Consider the following 22,176-nt stretch of genomic DNA (forward strand, 5'->3'; position numbering starts at 1 on the left):
TTATTATGCGAAATGATAGAGAAATAATGATATACCATTACAAATTTTTTTTGACCAAATCTTTAAAGGAGATAATAGATAAAATTAAACCAAACTTGATCACAATCTATAAGATCAAAATGAAATGACTAACTTCATAAAATTTTGGTATTGATAGTGAGATTTGTATACTACTATTGATCCTATTGATTACTTTGATCAAATTTATTATTATTATTATTTCAATGCATACAGACATTCGAGATGGTCTCTAGAATAGATTTCCATTCACTTTCAATCATCTCAATTGACCTGAATTTATGGTCCACATGACGGCACTTCAGCTTAATGCCCAGAAAAAGACAAAAAAACCAGGGGACGAAAACATGGCCTGGGATGCAGCATTGCCTCTGTTGAGAAACTGGCGCTGTAGCTACCATGTGTGGTATTCGCCAGACAAATTTAAATACGTCATTCTATTGGGAGATATAAAAAAATAGACAATATTGAAACCACGAGACGAATTACACGTGGTTGCAGACAAACTTTGAACAAGTTTAGCTCACTTACGTAATCTGGAAAACTAGCTAATGTCACGGAATATGCCACGATATCGTAAAAATGCTTTGAACTTAGCGCTTTGCTGTTTGCCCTTGCGCCAATTTATCTCTTAGATACGTCCAAAGAGACTCAAATACGCCTTCGGCAGGGCAAACGTTAATGTCAAATACGCCTTCCGCAGGGCAAACGTTTGTCTTTTCGCTTGACATTCCATCAGTTGACACAAAACAAATTAATTAGGAATGGCTGCGGTGCCGGCCTCCTGTTTCTGCAGCGGAAGAATGATAGAGGAATTAAGGCTTAGCCCCGCATTTGTGCAGGGAAACTTGGCGTCATATGATGGCGGGCTTTGGCGTTTCAAGGTTGGAAGCAGACGATTATACTCCGGTTGTATAAAGGCTCAGGTTGGGGCTCAGCCACGGATGGTGCCCGTTGAAGAGGCCTTAGCCATTAGGAAAAAGGCTGCGAATGGTTCTGTTGGCAATGGACGAAAGGTTTCCAACGGTTCTGTCAACAATGGACGTCCAAATTTAGCGGTTTTGCCACAGAGGAGGAGAATTTTGCCGGAGATAGACGGGAAAGAAGAATTGGTTCTAGACGAAGGTTTCAGCTGGTCAAGAGAGGATTACACGAGGCTTGAGAGGACAGTTGATGTGTGGTCGTTTGTGGTTTCTCTGAGAGCTCGTGTGTACTTGGATGAAGCCAAATGGACTTACATTGGCGGCTTTTCTGAAGAAAAGCAGGCAATTCTTTCTTACCAATTCCATATGAATTTTTTTTTTCTCGAATTGAGACGAGTCTCTCGTAATTACAGCTTTTGGATGTTAATCTAAATATCTCAAGTAAAATGTAGAGTTTTTTAAAGCTTACTGTGCTGGATACAAATACGCAGCCAACATCCACAATTCGTAAATTTGGACCGAAATCTATGATAGTTTCAGTTCTAGCAGTTTGTTCAAGTAAAATAATTTATCAAAATACTTAATTTATTTTCATATTTACTTCCTCGATTAGAGGAGCTTGTTGTGCTTCATTGAAGCTATATATTGTAATCGGATTCAATCGCAAACATAGGCAGTTCAATTTGTATGTATTTCTTTTTAATGCTTCTGTTATTTTTCATTATTTTTTATCCTGGTATCAGAGCTAGATTGGGCTTGATTCCATCACTCCATCATGAGCTAGACTGGGCTTGACTCCGTCATGAGAGTGTTTACCTTCATGCTTGAGTGCTGCAGCATGGCAAGGAGAAAACGACAGAATTTTTTTGAGAGAGTGCTTTCGTTTGAAGGTGTTGTTGCTGTGATTTGCTAGACTAGCTATATGAAGGAAAAGACCATCCTGATTGTTAGATATCCTGGTGTCATCAGAGCACATACAGAATGATTGTCAGAAGAACTATAGGTTCCTTGACTTGCTTCCATTTGGTTGTTGGAGGAAGAGAGGTGGTTGAAGTATCGATACGGGCACTGGTGTGTTTATTTGATAGTTTAGTGGACGTTTGGGGTATAGGAAGGAAACAATTGTTCGAGATAACTACACATCCAACAGCCATTTGCTTGTGTGCTATAGCCTATGATGAATTTGGAGTGAAATATCTAATATGTGTTAGTCTCACTTCTAGCAGTTTGTTTATTAGGACTGCAATATGTGTCAAATAAATAATTTGTTTCCATCTTAGTTCATTGATTAGAGGAATTCACTTTTCTTCTTTAAAGCCATATGTTATGGTCAAATTCAATGAATAACGTAGGCAGTTCTTTGTATTGTTGTTATAGTAGAATTCAATGAATAATGTTAGCCATATGTTTTTTGTATTGCTGTTCTTTTTCATGGTATTATCTATTGGTGTCTGGTTAAGTTAACTTAGGCTGCGAACATTTTTCATTTATTAGTAATTAATAAACGAGTTAGTTCATTTTTTAGGGTAGACTTTCTTCAGTTTTCTCTGTAAATTCATAGCTAACAACAAATGAATTGAACTCTATAATAGTCAAGTCAAGGTTTTTTGATGTCGGAAAACTATCATTGGATGTGATGAATTTATGGTCAGTTTATTGATTGATTACTAAGTTATGAACATACTCACTGTTGCTTTTGATGTCTCTATCTCCACAGTTCCTGATAATCTTCTTTTTGCATTCAATTGTAATCAGAAAATAAGGAGGCGAAAAACGGCTTCCTGGCTAAGGGAATGCATATTGCAACTTGGTCCATTGTACATCAAACTAGGACAGTTATCATCGACAAGATCTGATCTATTTCCGAAAGAGTTTGTAGAGGAGCTTGCCAAGTTACAGGTATATTATGTAAAATTTTAGATACACTGCTAAAAATAATCTGCAACAAAAATAAATTCATTTTAGTTTCCTTTCCTGTCTTCTTTAGTCAATAATAGAGACTTTAACCATCTATTTAAATACAATATCCATGCCTTCCAGGGAATCTTTTTTTATATTATGATCTTGAAGTCAATAATTGTTACTTAAGAAATCCTAAAAAGTGGATTCAAATAACAATAACCAACAAGACTTTGCAATTTGGATGAGACAATTCTTATACTACTTAAACCTACCATATGATAAAGAGGTACAACTAACAATTATCGGATTTTTGTGTTTGAAGTAACTAACTTTGAAATTTATGTTTAGGATTGTAGGCAATTGATGCATTCGTTAAGAACAATGTTTTTGTGGATCATTTGTAAAATGTTAAAATTGATAGCTGCATGGCAAATTCTAAATAGGAAAATTTCTTATTATGAAAATAAGAATTTCTTTATTTCTGAAAATGCAATGAAACTTCTACGAAATGGAAAAAAAGAATAATGGTGGTGTTTAGAACGTTTCAATGTCTGGAAATGCGAACATGAAGTACAAAATGTGCGCTTGTGACAAGTATCATATCTCCTACCACTGCATCAGGGAAAATCAATGCAAAAGATAGAAAACATAATTATAAAAGGTTTTGAAATATTCTGTTAGCTCTTAGTGTCCAAGAAACTTTCATTTCAAGGATTGCAATACCAAAATTCATCAGTACCTGAAATTTCATATTTCAACATTGCTTTAAGTTCTTACTTTTTTCTTGGCTGTCCTAAAATGTTTGCAATTTTATGTTGAGTCTCCGACACCATAAAATGAAGAAAGATGTGTCAGTTACAGTTTTATCTTGAAGAGTAAATTAAATACCTTTGACAAGTTTCTAACTTTAATAACTTTCAAATTCCTGAATCACAGCTTTATGTAGGGTATATATGTAATTTGTTCATATGTTATAGAGGCACAATGTAATTACCCTGCCCTGGCAATAACTTAATTGATCATCAATTTTCTTCACAAGTCGATGATTTGACATTTCGTCAAACATTTGGCAAGCTACTCAGTTAATACTGTAAGGTGTTTACTAGGAAATGCACAAGCTGCTCACAACTAATAGAATCGACTAACAGAAAATTTAGATTAATCTGACAGTTAGAAGCCAATTGATTTCCTTTCTACTTATTCAACATTTCACAACTCATTATATGCAATAACTAGAATACAGTAAGCTGAAAATAGACAACTTCCCCTTTCAATTAATTGCATTCACTGAATACTGATTTCAACTTTTCATTTTTATTTAATAACCATAAACATAAGAACCTGGTAGACCATGGCAGCTTCTAGTGTTGTACAAACACCAACAGGCAGCATAGGATCTCTGGGTTATGCTGCCCAAGTAGTCTCCCCTTCTTACATGTACCCCAATCCTGATATGAATGCAGACCCCAAAGAGATGAATGCTGGCCCCAGTTTGATATTGCAGGCCACTGGGAAAAGTTTGCAGGCCTACAAAAGCTTTACGCAGCCTGTCCAAACTAACCACAGCTTCCAGAAATATGATTGCAGCCCTTATAGGATGATTGCAGGTGTGAAAAGGGTCCAAACGCTGCTAGAAATGATTATGAAAGCCTCACAAATGCATCACAAGTTCTTAAAAGTGGTCAACAAATATGTATTATGCATAGCTGCACGGGCATATAAGGCCAAAAAGTTAAAAACCAAAAAAGTTAAAACTGACTGATATTATTTAATAAATGAAATGGTCAACGAAATTTACGTTTTCAACTGTGTTTGTGTGTGATTTGGTGATATTTACCACCAAAAATCGCAGCTATTATTTGGAAATCATGGTGCTGAGAATTGGTGCATTTATTTCGTTTAGCACTCTAACTCGTGAAATATTGTGTGTTTGGTGATATTTTGCCTTTTTTTTGACCTATGGAACCTAGTATTCAAAATCTAGAGCAAGATGCTACTATAGGGACTGATTTGAAGGATCAGTTAGAAATTCCATTTTAGGTTGATGATTTTGGAGCATATAATTTGGAGGATGAGTTGAAAGTATCAAATGATGTGGTTATTGCAGCCTTAGTGCATTTTGACAAAACCCATAAAAATATTGAAGAAACTATGTGGGAAGCAAAAGGTGTTGAAATGGAGAAGGGAACAATGAATAAAATCAATAGTGCATTCCTTCACACTCTTAAGTGAGCATTGGAAAGAATGTGTAATGGACACCCTAGAATTGCCCAAAAATTGAACCAACTACTGATAGGAATCTAGTCAAATAATTTGCATCCAACTCTTAATTTCTCCGTTAAATGTTTAAACCCTTTTATGGCTCCGGAAATAAAATGTTTGTTTGTTGTTATGCCTTAGCATAGATTTGAAACCACATAACATGAACAAGAAGGAATTTATAATAATATGCAAACTGAAGATTGAATTACTGCTGAAATAATATCAATTTTCAACTAATAAAATCAAATACATAGCAGACTTTTCAACTCACTAATTACTCCAGCATTATAACATAATTTTCTAGTAATGACTTCCCATCTTGCTGCTACATTAAAATGAATAGTGCCGTGCTACAGTAAAATCTGCCTTCAATCAGTTCCAGACCCTCAGAAGATCATCCCTTCACAATGGCATAACCATTGGACAAGAAGCGAGAATGATATGAGCAAACACCCAATCCGCCTGTAGCTAGAAATGTGCCCAATCTGCCTGTTAATGAAGATGATAACAATGAATTCCAAAGGCCAAACCCCAAGGGAATGACGTGTAGAATGTAACAAGAGAGGATAGATGTCCTCTAATGCCAAGAACGAATCTGCAACTCACACATCAATTTTGTTCTCATATTCCACCTGTTGAATGAAGCCACTGACACTCTCTTTTATTCTTTCTTCAAGGGTCTATTTCACTCACATGAGCAATATGGAATAAAAGATGTGCGATATAAAACATATTAAAATAATCACATATGTCTCCCTTAGGTGCCCCTTTTGATTTGCACACATCCCTTTAAAATTTAATATTATAGTAACACTTAAATATTTTACAACTAAATTAATTGCTACTTTAATAATACTTTAGGCATAAAAATATATTAGCTATCAGACTTCGAATAGCATGAGTGATAGCTCGTCGAAAAGCTCTATATCAAATTCAATCACCAAAACTAGCCTCCCTTGTGTCCTGCTGGCTTACTAAAAATAGTATGCCTGAAACTGAGTAAATCAACTCCGTTTTGGCCCAAACTAGAGATGACTAGGCTAAAACACTCTAAGATCCCTTTAAACCCTTTGTTGGCCCTCGAGACCACGTAGAATTAGGCTAACGCACACACACTTGGTTGACTGCTAAAGTGGGGACATTACAGTCCGCTCCCCTTGAAGTTGCTTGTCCTCAAGCAATCTCAATCCAGCTTGTTGAATAACTTGTTCAGTCTCCCATGTAGCATCCTCCTCCAGCAGGTCTTTCCATCTGACCAAATACTCCTTCACTATCCTGGTTTTGAGTTTCCTCTCTTGGGTGTCCAGAATAGCCTTAGGTACTAACACAAGCTTCCCCTCCTCATCCAAAGGGGGTAAATTTGTAGAAGGAACTACACTCTGATCAATGGCTTTCGTAAGCCTCAACACATGAAATACACTGTGCACCCAACTGCCCTGTAGAAGCTCAAGTTCATAGGCGACTTCTCCCACTTTGCAAATCACCTTGTAGGGACCATAAAATCTAGGCTTCAGCTTTTCCGCTCCGCTCTTTTTGAGCGATGATTGCCTATATGGTTGTAGCCTCAAATACACCATATCGCCTACCTCGAAACTGCGCTCTACCCTATGCTGATCAGCATACAACTTCTGCTAATTTTGAGCTTGTTGTATGTTCTCTTTGAGTGCTCTAAGGATATCTTGATTATCATGCAACAGGTCTTTGGCTTTGGGCACTTGACTGTTCCCCAAAACTAAATCCATGAAGCTGGGTGCTTCATACCCATACAATGCCATAAATGGAGTCATCCTGATGGTCATGTGATATGTGGTATTGTAACAATACTCCCCCATGATAACCACTTGACCCACGCTCTTTGCTGTGCAATCACATAGTTTTGCAAATAGCCTTCCACCCATTTATTTACTATTTCCGTCTGCCCATTTGTCTGAGGGTGGTAACTCATACTAGGTGTAAGATTCGTATTGCACAGCCTGAACAACTTTCCTGCCAAAAGGCGCTCATGAACTTGCTATCCCTGTCACTAACAATGAATCTTGGTATCCCATGCAACCTAAACACCTCTCCAAAGAATAAATCTGCAACCTGTGCTGCTGTATAAATAGAAAGAATAGCAAAGAAGTGAGCGAACTTTGTTAATCTGTCAACCACCACATAAATACAATCTCTTTCCTGCACTCGTGGTAAACCAATGATGAAGTCCATAGAAATACTTTCCCATTTCCTATCTGGGATGGGCGAGGGTTGTAGTAAACTTGTAGGAAATGTGTGCTCTCCCTTATACCGTTGACAAACTGCATACTCCCTAACATACTTCTGAACATCATCCTTGAGTCCTCTCCATGAGAACTGCTCTTGGATCTGCCTATAGGTCTTGAAGACCCTTGGATGCCCAGTTGTAGGTGCATCATGAAATGCCCTCAGAATCTTCTCTCTAAACTATGATGTAGGAATCAAATAAACCCTATCTTGAAATCTGATCAACCCATTCAACACCACATACTTGTCATCTTGAATGGTGCCCCTAACTATCCCAGAAGCCCAATCATCTCTTGCATACTCTTCTGCAATTTGATCTCTCCAATCTCCTGAAACCTCTGCCAGAGAACATAAGTGAGGTCTCCGAGATAAAAGATCAGCCACCACATTTTTCTTACCTTTGACAAACTTTATTGTCTTGCATTTTGTCGGTGACAAAATGCAGGTAACAACACGAAACTTTTTCAAGCTAGTTTCATGTTTCTCTAAGCTTAAATTAGATATTCATTTGCTTAATGTTGATCGATCGATCCATTTCAATTCGTATATCAAATTGTTTTACTAAAGGTCTTCGTCAAGTCTTTTTTGTTTTGCTTTTTGTCAAGCTGTTGCTTGATTTTTGAAGCCTTCATTGTCCGTTCTTTGCTTTTGAGTTTGTGTTTGTTTGTTTTTAGTCCCTTGGTTTTGCTCATGTCATGCCTGATTCAGTCTAACCTAGAGGTCAATCAGAGTTGTCAGTCAAAAGATATGTCCATTTTAGTGCTTCAAAAGTCGACCTTTTGGGTGCAACAACATGAATTAAAAATATGATGTTATATTTTCAATTTGACTTTCACTTTTTGAAAAATATAATTTATATTCACTTTTTGTTATGTTTTTAAGTTACTTTATTTTTAAATTGATAACTTAAAGTGACTATAGTGCACTTTATATTATAATTTTAACTTGAGTTACTTTTTAATTTTCACTTAAAGTAACTATATAACTATATAGGTTTAGTTTAATTTTTGGTTTTAAAAATCAAATGTATATTTAAATATTACTTTAAAATAATTTTTATATGTTATATTTGAAAATATGATAAATAAATATTGTTTTTGATCCATTTTGTAACATTTTTATAATTTTAAGTGAATTAAATGACTTAAAGTCTTCATAAGTGGACATTTTATATACAAGAACATGTAAAATCTATCAAAAGTGGACATTTTATATGTCATTGCATATAAAGTTTACTTTGGTAGACCTTTTTGATGTCATTACATCAAAAGTTCAGCATAAGTGGACCTTTTTGATGCTTTTGCATCAAAAGTGGAGTTTTCATGCTTATACATCTAAAAGGTGAGTTGCATTTTAAAATATGCTTCCTACTCCAAAAGGTTCATTTTTACCTGTGCATGTTTTAAAATATGTAAGAGCACTCAAAAAGTGCGATTTTGGAGAGATGCATTATTTAAAATGTGTAAGTGACCCAAAAAGGTCTGATTTTGAAGAAAGACATGTTTTAATATATGTATTGACCCTCCAAAAGTCCGTTTTCGATGAAGAACATGCTCTTGCCCTCCAAAAACCCGATTCTGATCATAACTTGAGTTTTTCTCAATGGATTTGAATGAGATTTGTTCCATTGGAGGCATTTTTGGTTGGCAATGATTTCTCTTGCTTCTAAAACGGATTTATTATGCTCAAAAACATTTTTGAAAGCTTCATTCTAGGACATGTTTTCGGAGAAATCAACAAATAAATCCATTTTTAATGCATGTTTTTCCTCTCAAGCAAATCAATTTGGCATATTTTGGAGGGTACATTGCATTGTGGCTCATTTTTTGGTGATTAAAGATCAAAACATTTTGATCTTGCATCATGAGGAAAAACGTTTTTGCCAAAAACATCCCACAAGCATGAGAATCCAAAAATGTTGGATTATGGAGCATGAATAGGGCACGTTTTGGCATCTCTGTTTGCTACCTTCTCCCATTTGATTTTGCAGAAGTTTGAAAGATTCAAGTGTTTTTGAAGAATTTTTCAAACATTGGAGCATCTTTTTCCTTCATTTTTGACACATGTAAGTGGACTCTTTCTTTCTTGTTTTAAATTCATGCTTATTTTGCTGATTTTATGCATATAATTACTTGATGGTTGCCATTTGTTAAAATCTTGGCTATGGAAACTGCTTTTTTTTCTTTAAAAATGAAGTTTTTGTTCATTTTCATGTTCTTGGTTCTTTCCCAAGTCCCAATTTCGAATTTGAGTGTTGAAATGCATTGCGTCTTGGTATGTTTGAGTCACTTTCCAAAGGTACATTTGTTTCTTTTGTGTTTTGCGTTTTGTGTTTGCCTGCCGGTTTTCTCCACTCGGAGAAATTGCAAGCTCTTTCCCAAGAACTTGTTTTTGCTTCGTTACATGCAAAAGCATTGTTACTTTCCACATTCCATTTCCATGTCATGACATCTCACATTTCATTCGACAAATGCGACTTCATGTTTTCCATCTCATTCATCATCCGCACATGCATGTAATCCCATTTTGACCCATCTCCCTTTCTGCCTCCATTCGCATGACACAATTACACGAAATGTTTTACGTGTAATTGCTTCCAAAAGGTTCATTTTTGATTAAAAGTCACATTTTGAAAAGTCAAAAGGATGTCATTTTCACCTCCTATGTACTTTGACTTCCCCTTTTGGCCAAAAGTGACTATAAAACTCATTATCTCTCTTCCATTTTCCATTTCCATCCCTCCATATGCATTTGCGCCTTCGTAAGCAAATACATATTTCCGTATCTTTCCATGCTTTCCGTCTTATCCTTCATTAACACTTACATGTGAAGTGCATCCTCCACCCGTATTCGCATCTCATTCCACCATTCATCTCCCGTTACATGTTGCATTTACACATATTCATTTTTCATGCAATAATGTCTTGAAAACACTAAGTCACTTTTGAAATCAGCAATTTTCATTTGCATGCATTCTCATGCGTTTCATCTTCGCATTCTCATTCCATTCCATTTCATTTCATCTTCCATTTTCTCACTTTCATACCATTTCATTCTGCATTCCATTCATTTCATTCCGCACTCCACTGCATATGCATATTTTCTCTCTTTAAGTCACTTTGTCGGGTTTGCAAAGTCTCCAATCCATTTTCGAATCCTCACTGCTGATCCAGAGTCAACTTGTATGGAGATTCCTTCTGATGATGTTGTTGATGTGAGTTTTTGTATCACTAATAACATATTAGTAATTGAATATCTGATATGGAGTATCAAACACACAATTCCTCTCTTGAAAAGTTAATGCTCATGGGATATGAGAATAACTCCAATGTTCCTTACACTTGTGGATACTCACTCAGTTTATCGATGTGATTTGCTGGTAATCATGTAGGCGGCTTTACGCTATTCATTCGAGGATGACTTGGGTTTTTGGCGAGATGGTGATGATTTTGTATGAGTGCCAGGTGATGTTGATGGTGATAGTGATGGTGGAGGGTGTAGTGCTAGATAATGTTGATTGCGCAAGGAGGCAATAATGCTTCTAATGATTTCTACCTTCCTAACTTTCTTAGAGTGAAATTCGACTACTCAACTACTCACTATTCTACTCCTACTCCTATGAATGGAAAGATTAACAAATGAATGGGGATCAAATCTAATGAAAGCTAACCAGCGGCTCCACCTTCATAGATGCAATGATTCAAGGAAAAAGGACTAGTTTACCACGCAAGGCTCCCTAACCAGCAGCTAAGATGCTACTGGCCTAGTTGTAGATCCCTATCAAACATTCATTAACATCACCATACAATTAGCCATCTACTTCTACTCTAACAACATGAAATGAAATCCTACATTAATTTGAGAGATGAGAAGAACCATGCAATACACCAAAATGATCATGTATATCCACCATGCAAGCCACAACAATGAATAGAGAACAATTTTGATAGTATCTTCGCAACAATTCTCCAACATAACTCTGTCACAAATGAGAGCAAAATGGCCTTATATAGAGGCCAAAATTACAACCGACGGTAGAGATCAAAAGGAAAATCAATGATCCAGATTGGATCCTAGAAACCCTAATTAGGGTTGCCACCCCATCGCCAATGAGAAGATGCCATCTCGTCAATGGACCAATGGAAAAAGTGTAAAAGTGGCAACCAATGAGAAAGCACCAAAATGGTGGCCAATTAGAATTAAACACTTGTCATATCCTAGAAGAAAGAAAAATTGCCACTTGGGCTTACATCAAATGATCTTCTAATATAACTCTCCCTTTTTCTTTCATTCTTTTAGCTAAGGCAATGAACCTAGCTAGCCTTTTGTTGACTTCTTCCATGGGAGGACAAGGTGTATGCTTTATCTTGAGCTTAGTTGATTTCATCACGCTGCTTGCTGCTTGTAGTGTCTTCTCGTGATCCTTCTCATACTCTTTTGCAAATCCGATAAAAGCATTGAGGGAGGAAAGGGTGCCCAAATGTTTCTTCTTGATAGCAACCTTTCCTAACTCATCCAATCTTGATCCAAGTCTTGTCTCATTGATATCCTCTTCTCTGATGTCTTCAAAATCAAGCGCCACCCCAATATCGCTCATCATGGTTGTAATGGAAGTGTCGCCGCTTGGGTCGTGATATGCAGCCGCGTTCTATATCTCTTTTTTGCCAAGGGGGATTGACCTTCTTTTAGTCTGTCCTTTACTTGTATCATGTTTACTGTATTGACATTGGTATTGGTTATTCGCTTCATTTTCGAGAAGAAAGTTGTTTTGGGCATCATATCCTCTTTGTCTTTCTTAGTATTTGTTCCCTTAGGATTCCTGCTTGCACTATCATCCTCCATCTCGTCACCCTATTACGGGATGGTAAAGTGGAGGACAATGAATGCAAGAAGAACCAAGGGAGACAATATCTAGACAAGAATGAAAGAAGGAAGTCAGCTTAAGGACCCCTTCCAACTCTAAATGATTAAAAGTTACCTCTACCAATAGCTGGATCTTTCTTTTGGAATTTAGGATCAGACATTGAGAATTTCAAACCCCTTGCAAAACTTGAGGCTCTAGCTAGAAGAAAAAAACAGAATTTAGTGCTCTTGGAATTGTCCACCATTTGCCCAAAAAAATCAGACCTTTGATCACAATAACCTCCTCCAAACAAAATAGCCCAAATTAGGCCAGAAATTGCAGCCTTTCAAAAAAATCAGAATTTTGTCTCCCACAAAATTCGGCTCCCACAAAATTCGCCAAGCAAGAAGAGTGTAAATTTGCCCTCAATCATGGAAAATCGTCAAACATAGAGATCTCTACCATGAAGAAATTTGCCAACAATAATGCCAATCTTCCCTAGTTGGAAAAATCACCCAAAGAAGATGCCAATCTGCCTTAGGAAAATCGCCAAAGAAGAGGAAAAAAAATCTGCTCTTAGCCAAATTACCTAAGCACCAAAGAGGAGTGAGGAATGAGGAAATGAGGGGAAAGAGTTTCCTCTTATACCTAACTTGCTCATCCTCCCTAGTTGGTCGACTGGGACCTTGGGAGCAAAAATAAATTAAATTAGAATACAAGACATGGCCCCCAATTAAATGCTTAGCTAAATATTAACTTTGCCAAGATTTTTAAATTGCCAATTAGACCAAAATTGCAAAAAGAAAGTAAATAATGCCTTGGAGATGTTAAATATTTTCATTTAATGATGATTTGGCAATTAACATGTCATTAAAATCGGATTTTGGCTAGCCAAAAGCCATTTTTCAATATTAAATTACCAATTTCATTAAACACTTAAAAATTTTCAGGGCAATTTTAATCCATTAAAGCCAATTTTTTGCAATTCAATTCAAATTGATTTTACTAAGCCATTTTAATTTTTTTTTTTTACAAAAATAAAATCATTTCTAGAGTCTAAAATCGATTTTGCAATTTAATTTCATCTTCACAAAAGAAATTTTTTTTCTCACCAAAGAAATTCAAGATTTTCCAAAAAATTCAAATCTAACAAAATTTCACCTTTTGAAAATTATTTAAATTTACACAATTATATCCAAATTTTCAAAAGAAATCATCTAAGTACAAATTTACAATTTTATCCGACCAAGTGTTGCTCTTTGAAATTTATCTGGCCTAAGGATGAAATTGACCACTTTGGAAAATCAAGTTGAAAGCGGGTAAAAATAAATCTGACCTTCCCCCTTCTAGCTTGAAGGTGTCAAAGACTTAAAGTTTTCAAAAATCAAATCAAAAAATTTGAACAACTTAAAAAATTTGCCAAGGCGATTAAAAAAAAGAGGGTCCCCAAAGTTTTGGGGCGATGGTGTGAGAACCTCACAAGATCTAGCATCAACCCAAAGAAATATTCTTGAACATTTCAAGAAATAAGCAACTCAGAACAAAAATCTCAAGATGGCCTATCCGCAAATCTACTTAAGGATGAGCACTAAGCAAAAGAAAGAACTCTCAAGTTGATCCTAAGCACCCTGACCATAAGTTACTCACGTGTGTGCAAATGATTTATTCCCCGCTCGACAAGAACTTGATAATCTCTCAGATCCATTAAACTTAGTTATTATAATATCTTTACTTCAAAAGCAACCTGGATAGAACCCCGCTGCTAGCCAGGCATCTATAGCCTCGACGGAGTTATCACTGTAGCACCACAATCATGGTTCTACCTTTAGTGATTATTTTTATAGCATTGGTTGAAAGATCCCTGATGGATGCCCTTGCTGATCTTCTGTAGTTTTTAAATTAATAAACTATATTTTCCTGTGATTTCTTTGATGGTCTTTGAGAATAGACAGAAGTTGTAGAAGGTTTTGTTTTTGTTTTGTGATTTTTGATAGTTTTCACAATAGTAATGAATAATGAACAATAAACATGAGAGGAGACTGAAAATAAATAAGAACATAGAGCCAAATCAGAATTGCTATAAATCGTACCAGGTAGATTTCTGATTTATAAAGTCAAATAATAAATCCAATGCAGTTCCAAGGAGCTTACATCCAACAATGATGCCAAACTGCTGCAAATGGCAGCTATAAGACTGCAAGGAATCACGTCCTAGCTGAAAGAATCAATCTGTAACGCTGAAACCATAAATCTGCAACCTGAATCCACAATAAAGAATGATGTACTCTATCCCTGATAGCAATGCACACTGTCTGAAAAATCCAATGCCAATAACTGCTAAGGGCTACGTCCCAGCCAATCCAGAACCTGGGGTTTGCGTCCCAGATGAAGAATTGCTCTCTCAGAGCTAATTCACAAAAACAAGTTTTTCAATATGCCAAAGATAATAAGAAATTAGGTCTCCATCTCCTTATATCCCCTTCCAATTGTAAATTGAACCCTAAAGGGAAATTACACTTTGTCCTTTAAATAAAATATAATAAAATAACATTTTCCCAATTAAAGTCATCCATGCTATAGGAAAAACATTACTTTATTAAAATTTCATAGCTGAAGGCACCAAAAAGTCTACAGATAGTAAAAATCATGTATAATAATTCGAGACCTTTCCAACGAGCTATAACACATAGGTGTACCTGATCAACTGAAGCCAAAATCCCCTTATTACTCCAAAATGGTTATATTATTAACCTTATTTTAATTTATTTAATCACCAACTTAGAAAATATTTAAATATATTAAAATATTTTTCAAATGGTCCCAAAAGGCCCAAAATGACCAATCAAACATGAATCTGACCTTGTCACCTATTTGTGACTGATGCTGGACAAGATGGGTCAACTGGCAGTCCATCCCTAAAATCTAGGGATGCTCCTAAAAAGTAGGAGAGAGCCCCAATCAACCAAAATTGAGTCCCAATGACTCCTCTACTGTGTGCACCTCTGAGAGAACTGTCACTGAACTGGGAGTTCTTCCTAAAAAATAGGATATGCATTCTAAGTCTCCAAAACGTTCGCCGAGGTCTCTAAATTCCTCCTAGACCACTCCTAGTCAATCTCTACAAATTAGGAATCCCTCCTAAATTGTAGGGAACTGTTGTCTACTGCTCCAAACTACTTGGGAAGTTCATGCATGACTCTTAAAGCCCTTGGGTTGGTTCCCTCTATGGTTTGCTGGCCTATGGGAACCAAATAATAGACCAACCTTGCTAGAAATGTTGTCACTAAGGAAGGGCAGAAATTGGGGACATGACAGTCCTCCCTTCCCAAAGATTGCTTGTCCTCAAGCAATGTCAATCCAACTCCACAAACATTAGGCAAGTCCATACCATAACCAAGAATGATCCCAGGGTCCCAAGCCATCCTGGAAGGTTTGTAGTTCCATTTTCTAGAAACACTGTCCTGCACTGCACCCAAACAAGTAGCCTCATGAAAACCCCTTGAAGGAAGAGAAATCAAATCCTGTACCAACTCTGTCAACTCCTCAATGAATTGCTCTCCGAAAGAATCAAACTGGAACACTAAAGGCAGAAACTCTAGTAAGCCTACATTGGCTTCCACATTCTCAACTATTGAACTGCAAATCCAAGTGATTCCAGAATTCCAAATCCGCCTCAAAAGGGAACCACCATGTTGACGCTTCGTCACTCTGATATAAATATTAGTGAACCACAAGTTGTAAAGCAATTCATTAGGACCCTGAAGCACCAATGTATCAATGAGACTAGGGCCCGGATCCCAAACCAAAATACCAAATGTATTGAATGAGATGAAGAAGTATCTCAACCGCACTCCATGAAACATACATACAATGAAACAGACCAGCAAGGTGTGAAAGTGAACCCCCATAAACCAGTATTCCAACCCACATGACCACCTAACAATGCTGCTATAATTCTGACCAGCAACTCGAATGATATCATAGACGTCATCATACCAATGCCAAACAAATGTCCCAAAGAAACACTCCTCAATGCCCTCATACTGAATCATGGATGTAGTCAATGCCAAGTCAAGTAGTAAATGATTCCAGCTTGGACAGCCACTAGTCCATAAGGAATCAAAGACTATGGAATCACCAATCAACAAGGATACCACTGCTATATCAATGGATGTAGATGACAAACTCAAAGATGAAGTATGTATGCCATCATGAAAAAAACCAAAGCATGTGTCATTTGTACCCAACATTATAGGATTATCAATTCCTGAATCCCATATCGATTTGAGAAATGTTGCTCCACCCAACCACTGCGCTACTCTGATGTAAACATTTGTATACCAAGAGTGAAACAACTCAACATGAATCCACTGAAGAAATGCCCAACACATGTTGATACCAAGATCCCAAATCTTTGCACTAACACATCCCTCCCGCATGTTGATACTCATTATGTTGCTGTTGTGAAACTGTACCTCATCTAACCAACTAAAAACTTCACTCCAAATGAAGCCACAATTACTACTAACAACCAATGCTGTTAGGAATTCACAAATGAGCCAATCATTGGCAAGGAAAGTTTGTTGAATACTTTTCCAAGTCCTCCAAACAGCTGCTGCAACTTTATCTATATTTCCACAAATTAGTGTGCCTTCATTAAAGGTTGTTAAGTAAATGTTTTGTTTAACCATGTATCCAACGAAGTCCCTTATATTCTGATCTTGAAAGCCCAATGTAATATTTAAAAAGTTTGAATCTTCAATCAAAAGGTACATCGCTGCCCTATCATATGGAAGAGGTGATAAACCCATTGATGAATGAGAGATGTTTCTAATTTTCAACAAAGACAGGCTCTTTGTGGCTGGTCCACTAGGTATGCAACTTAATATATCATCAACTCTTAGTAGGAAAGGATCAACTTCACACTTGAAGACCCCAACTTGAATGTAACCAACCCAAGGTTCAAAGTTTGACTCATGAGATGAAAGAGAATTGCTGTTCAAAGTCAGAAAATCAGAAGTATGTTCATACCTTTCTATAATGTTTTTGCAGTCTTTTCTTGCCTCTCCTTCCAAGGTAGGTGACTCCTCTAAAGGTGCTGGTCCATGGGGTGTGTTCAAAGGAATATAACATGTCCCATTAACTGCATTAGTTGCCCAAAATTTGATCCATACCTCTATCTCCATAACTGATATGTTTTCCATTACTAACAAACTCCAAGGTGTAGTATGCCAAACAAACCAAACATTATCAAAATGCAATATCTTCTTAGTAAGCAGCCTCTTAGTCTCCCTAATCATCTCTTTAAGACAAGATGCTTCATATGATCTTAACAATTGTCCTTCCATTGTAGATGATGCATGACTAACCAAATCAGAATCAATAATGGTCCATTCCACACAAATGAAAATAACACTTGTGGCTGGTCCATCAAGTGTGAAACTAATATCATCATTGTTTGGAGCCTTTAAGGGGCTCTTTAAAAGAGGAATGTCATAATCTTCATGATGCAAACTAGACCAAACTGAGTTTTCTAAATCATAACTCTTTTCCTCTTCACACATCTCAACATGCTCTTTTTGTGGACTTACCTCAAGAAGCTCTTCTCTTGTATGCTCAACATCCTCACTTTCTTCCGTTGGAAGAAATAAAGATCTAATGTATGACTCTCTTTGTGTTCTTGCATTATCAAGCTGATTGCATCTTTCCTTGACCTCTTGTAAGTGTTGTCTTGCTTGGGCAGCAAGCATCTTGGCCTTCTTAGCTCTATGTGACCATCCATTGCACGTCTCTTGAGCCTTTTTCACATCTTCCAAGGTGGGGTAAACACAATCAAAACCTTTGTGATTTGAATCCACAATATAAATCTCATGTGCAACACACTTAACCTGAGTACCATCATAGGAAGACTCAACAACCTCATTACCTTTATGTGAAATGGATGATACCACATGACTAGAGCTACTGTTGCAAAAATTAGAATAGGAATCAGACTTTGGAGACATGCTTTCAGCATCCCTAATGGACTAATCCATGATTGTAATCTCTTCCATTTTGTGATCAACTTGATGAATCAATGGTGTGCTATGTGTCTCCTCCTGATCTAGAGTTATTTCTTCTTTAGGAATCCCACATGATTACTGATTTTTGTTTTTCATAGGCTGCAACTCAAATGATAACACATCTTCATGCCTTTCTTCTGCATACCCTGCAAGTGACTGATCCATTGTGGTGTTTTTATCATGAACATGGATAGGTTGACACAAATCTTCTTTCTCACATGAAAACATATCATCAACTATGGCATGGTATTCCTTTTTTGCAAGCTTAACCTTATGACAAATTTTTGGATGCATGTCAATGTAATCTTTGAAATGAATGTTCTCCCTAACATATTGAGGAAGAGTATTATACTCCTCAAGTATCCTAATTACTTCCGTTTTCCTGTCTAGTGGCAATGGATCCTTTCTAGAAGAAGATGATGATCCACTAGCATGTCCAAATTTCCTTGACATAGAATCATTGAACTGCTGCAATTGAAGCTTGAATTTTTGTTGTGACTGTTCCCATTCTTTCCACAGGGTTATATCTCTTAACAATTTTTCCATAATGAACTACCACACTGACCAACTGAAACTAACATGCTAGAGCAAAAATCGACCTTGTACTGCTAATATGAAGTATCAAAACTTTTGATCTAGTACCCAGATGCTGAAATGAATTATCAAAACCTTTTATCCATTACCCAGATGCCAAAATGAATTATCAAAACTTTTTAGCTAGTACCCAGATGCTGAAATGAATTATCAAAACTTTTTATCCAATACCCAGATGCCAAAATCTGTTGTGACAATTTCTTACAAACCCTATAGACTGGCAGGATGTAGGCTCTGATACCACTGAAAGATCCTTGATGGATGCCCTTGCTGATCTGCTGTAGTTTTTAAATTAATAAACTATATTTTCCTGTGATTTCTTTGATGGTCTTTGAGAATAGACAGAAGTTGCAGAAGGTTTTGTTTTTGTTTTGTGATTTTTGATAGTTTTCACAATAGTAATGAATAATGAACAATAAACATGAGAGGAGACTGAAAATAAATAAGAACATAGAGCCAAATCAGAATTGCTATAAATCGTACCAGACAGATTTCTAATTTATAAAGCCAAATAATAAATCCAATGCAGTTCCAAGGAGCTTACATCCAACAATGATGCCAAACTGCTGCAAATGGCAGCCATAAGATTGCAAGGAATCACGTCCCAGCTGAAAGAATCAATCTGTAACGCTGAAACCATAAATCTGCAACCTGAATCCACAATAAAGAATGGTGTACTCTATCCCTGATAGCAACGCACACTGTCTGAAGAATCCAATGCCAATAACTGCTAAGGGCTATGTCCCAGCCAATCCAAAACCTGGGGTTTGCGTCCCAGATGAAGAATTGCTCTCTCAGAGCCAACTCACAAAAACAAGTTTTTCAATATGCCAAAGATAATAAGAAATTAGGTCTCCATCTCCTTATATCCCCTTTCAATTGTAAATTGAACCCTAAAGGGAAATTACACTTTGCCCTTTAAATAAAATATAATAAAATAACATTTTCCCAATCAAAGTCATCCATGCTATAGGAAAAACATTACTTTATTAAAATTCCATAGTTGAATGCACCAAAAAGTCTACAAATAGTGAAAATCATGTATAATAATTCGAGACCTTTCCAACGAGCTATAACACATAGGTGTACCTGATCAATTGAAGCCAAAATCCTCTTATTACTCCAAAATGGTTATATTATTAACCTTATTTTAATTTATTTAATCACCAACTTAGGAAATATTTAAATATATTAAAATATTTCCCAAATGGTTCCAAAAGGCCCAAAATGACAAATCAAATATGAATCTGACCTTGTCACTTGTCTGTGACTGATGCCGGACAAGATGGGTCAACTGACAGTCCATCCCTAAAATCTAGGGATGCTCCTAAGAAGTAGGAGAGAGCCCCAATCAACCAAAATTGAGTCCCAATGAATCCTCTACTGTGTGCACCTCTGAGAGAACTGTCATTGAACTGGGAGTTCTTCCTAAAAAATAGGATATGCACTCTAAGTCTCCAAAACGTTCGCCGAGGTCTCCAAATGCCTCCTAGACCACTCCTAGTCAATCTCTACAAATTAGGAATCCCTCCTAAATTGTAGGAAACTGTTGTCTACTGCTCCAAACTACTTGGGAAGCTCATGCATGACTCTTAAAGCCCCTTGGTTGGTTCCCTCTGTGGTTTGCTGGCCTATGAGAACCAAATAATAGACCAACCTTACTAGAAATGTTGTCACTAAGGAAGGGCAGAAATTGGGGACATGACACCGGTAGAGATGATTGCACACCCTTGAACCAAATTTTATCTTAATTATTGCTTTTTCTCTTTTCTCATGATATTTTCTCTTTTTTCTTTTCTTTTCAATCTTTTGTTTGGTTTGTAGGCAATGAAGCTTGTAGAGGGTTTGGAAGACCACAGTGGCGCTGAAGCAGGTGTATGATTTTTACTAAGTCCAACTTCTCTTCAAAACACCAAGAACTCAGAGCAATTAAGTGTGAGTAGAATGTTGTAACCATGTCAAAAATAACGTAAGAACCTTTACTAAGTCCAACTTCTCTTCAAAACACCAAGAACTCAGAGCAATTAAGTGTGAGTAGAATGTTGTAACCATGTCAAAAATAACTTAAGAACCTCCATCGAGTTCGACCCAAATTTAGTACAAGTCCTACCATAGACAAACGACTAAACACATCCTTTAATCTCTGAACTTTGTTAAATGTATTCGAGAAATGAACAAGACAGACTCTGTTTTGTCACAAAAAATGTAAAATCTACACACCTTGTTCACGAGTGATAATGTGGACCCCCCTTTGCTCTTGCAGAGGCAAAAAACCAAAATTGCTTTCCAACTGAGGGAAGCTAAAAAAAATTTCAAATCAAATGACTTGATGCAAACCAAGCTCAAGCTCCCTCACAACATCCAAACTAAACAACTAAAAGAAATCTACTCTAACCAACTAAAAGGGAAACTTTAATCTACCCAACTGAAAGGAAACTTAATCTACCCAACTGAAAGGAAATTAAACTACTCTCCTGAATCAAATGGTCCAAGACAAATCTACCCTAACTATGTACAATACTCTAAAGGGACAACACTAACCGATCTAATATATACACTGGATCTAACATGGTTTCGCAGGATGTTCAAAAATAACAAGGTCTGGGTGATAGTTCTCAATCTCGCAAACTCATCCTTGTACTCTGAAAAAAATTTGTTCACCTCAAACTCAAACTCTAAAAAATTATCACGCAAGACCAACGATTGAGGCAACTCATAAGGTCCATGATTAACCCAAATACAAGTTGTTTCTCCAAAATTTCTATAATCAAAATAAAAACTTTCAAACCTCTCGTCCTTAAGAGCAGGGAAAGAAACAACCTGGTGTGCTTCAGGTGGTAACTCTTGTTTAAACATCAATCGATCATCCACAGCTTCAGGAGGTCGCAATTGGTGATGAATCTTCCCTCTAACATCTACATCAAACTCATTAGTAGTCCGGGCAGGAGCAATCTTGGAATCAAGCTCATGAAATATTGCCTTTGGGGGCTTGTCTTTGTGAACAGTGACCCATGAATCCTTGTGAATCTGTAAGGACCCTCCTCGTATGTAATTATCAAATATGAATTCTCTATTAAAACTATTATAGGAGATTTAAATGGATATGAAGTAATATATATATTGTGAATGTCCTAATGAAATTGAGAGCAGTTGTTACATCCATGTTTAATGCTCAGTGATTCGAGAACTACTACATTATCTCGATTGTTTAAATATTGAAATTTCACTAACGATGATTATTCTAGTATTTTAATCTAAATGAATGGATAAGTTATAATGTATTGATTTTATGATTTCTGATGATTAAATGTGA

At 36.5% G+C, this 22,176-nt stretch overlaps 1 protein-coding gene across 1 annotated transcript in view; it reads left to right on the forward strand.

Annotated features, from left to right (window-relative positions):
* The first annotated feature begins 294 nt into the window (after positions 1-294).
* LOC149567761 (Protein kinase superfamily protein) overlaps positions 295-22,176 on the forward strand; it is a 258,969-nt gene continuing 237,087 nt past the window's right edge. Inside the window, exons 1-2 of the mRNA XM_089821023.1 lie at positions 295-1,283; positions 2,697-2,840. Coding sequence (XP_089677149.1) covers positions 783-1,283; positions 2,697-2,840 — 645 coding nt within the window. The 5' untranslated portion in view covers positions 295-782. The remainder of the gene's footprint in view (positions 1,284-2,696; positions 2,841-22,176) is intronic.

This window comes from Cupressus sempervirens, chromosome 3 (assembly GCF_028749045.1).
Source record: "Cupressus sempervirens isolate cs-2001-9-10 chromosome 3, ASM2874904v1, whole genome shotgun sequence".
In the NCBI taxonomy this organism is placed as follows: Eukaryota; Viridiplantae; Streptophyta; class Pinopsida; order Cupressales; family Cupressaceae; genus Cupressus; species Cupressus sempervirens.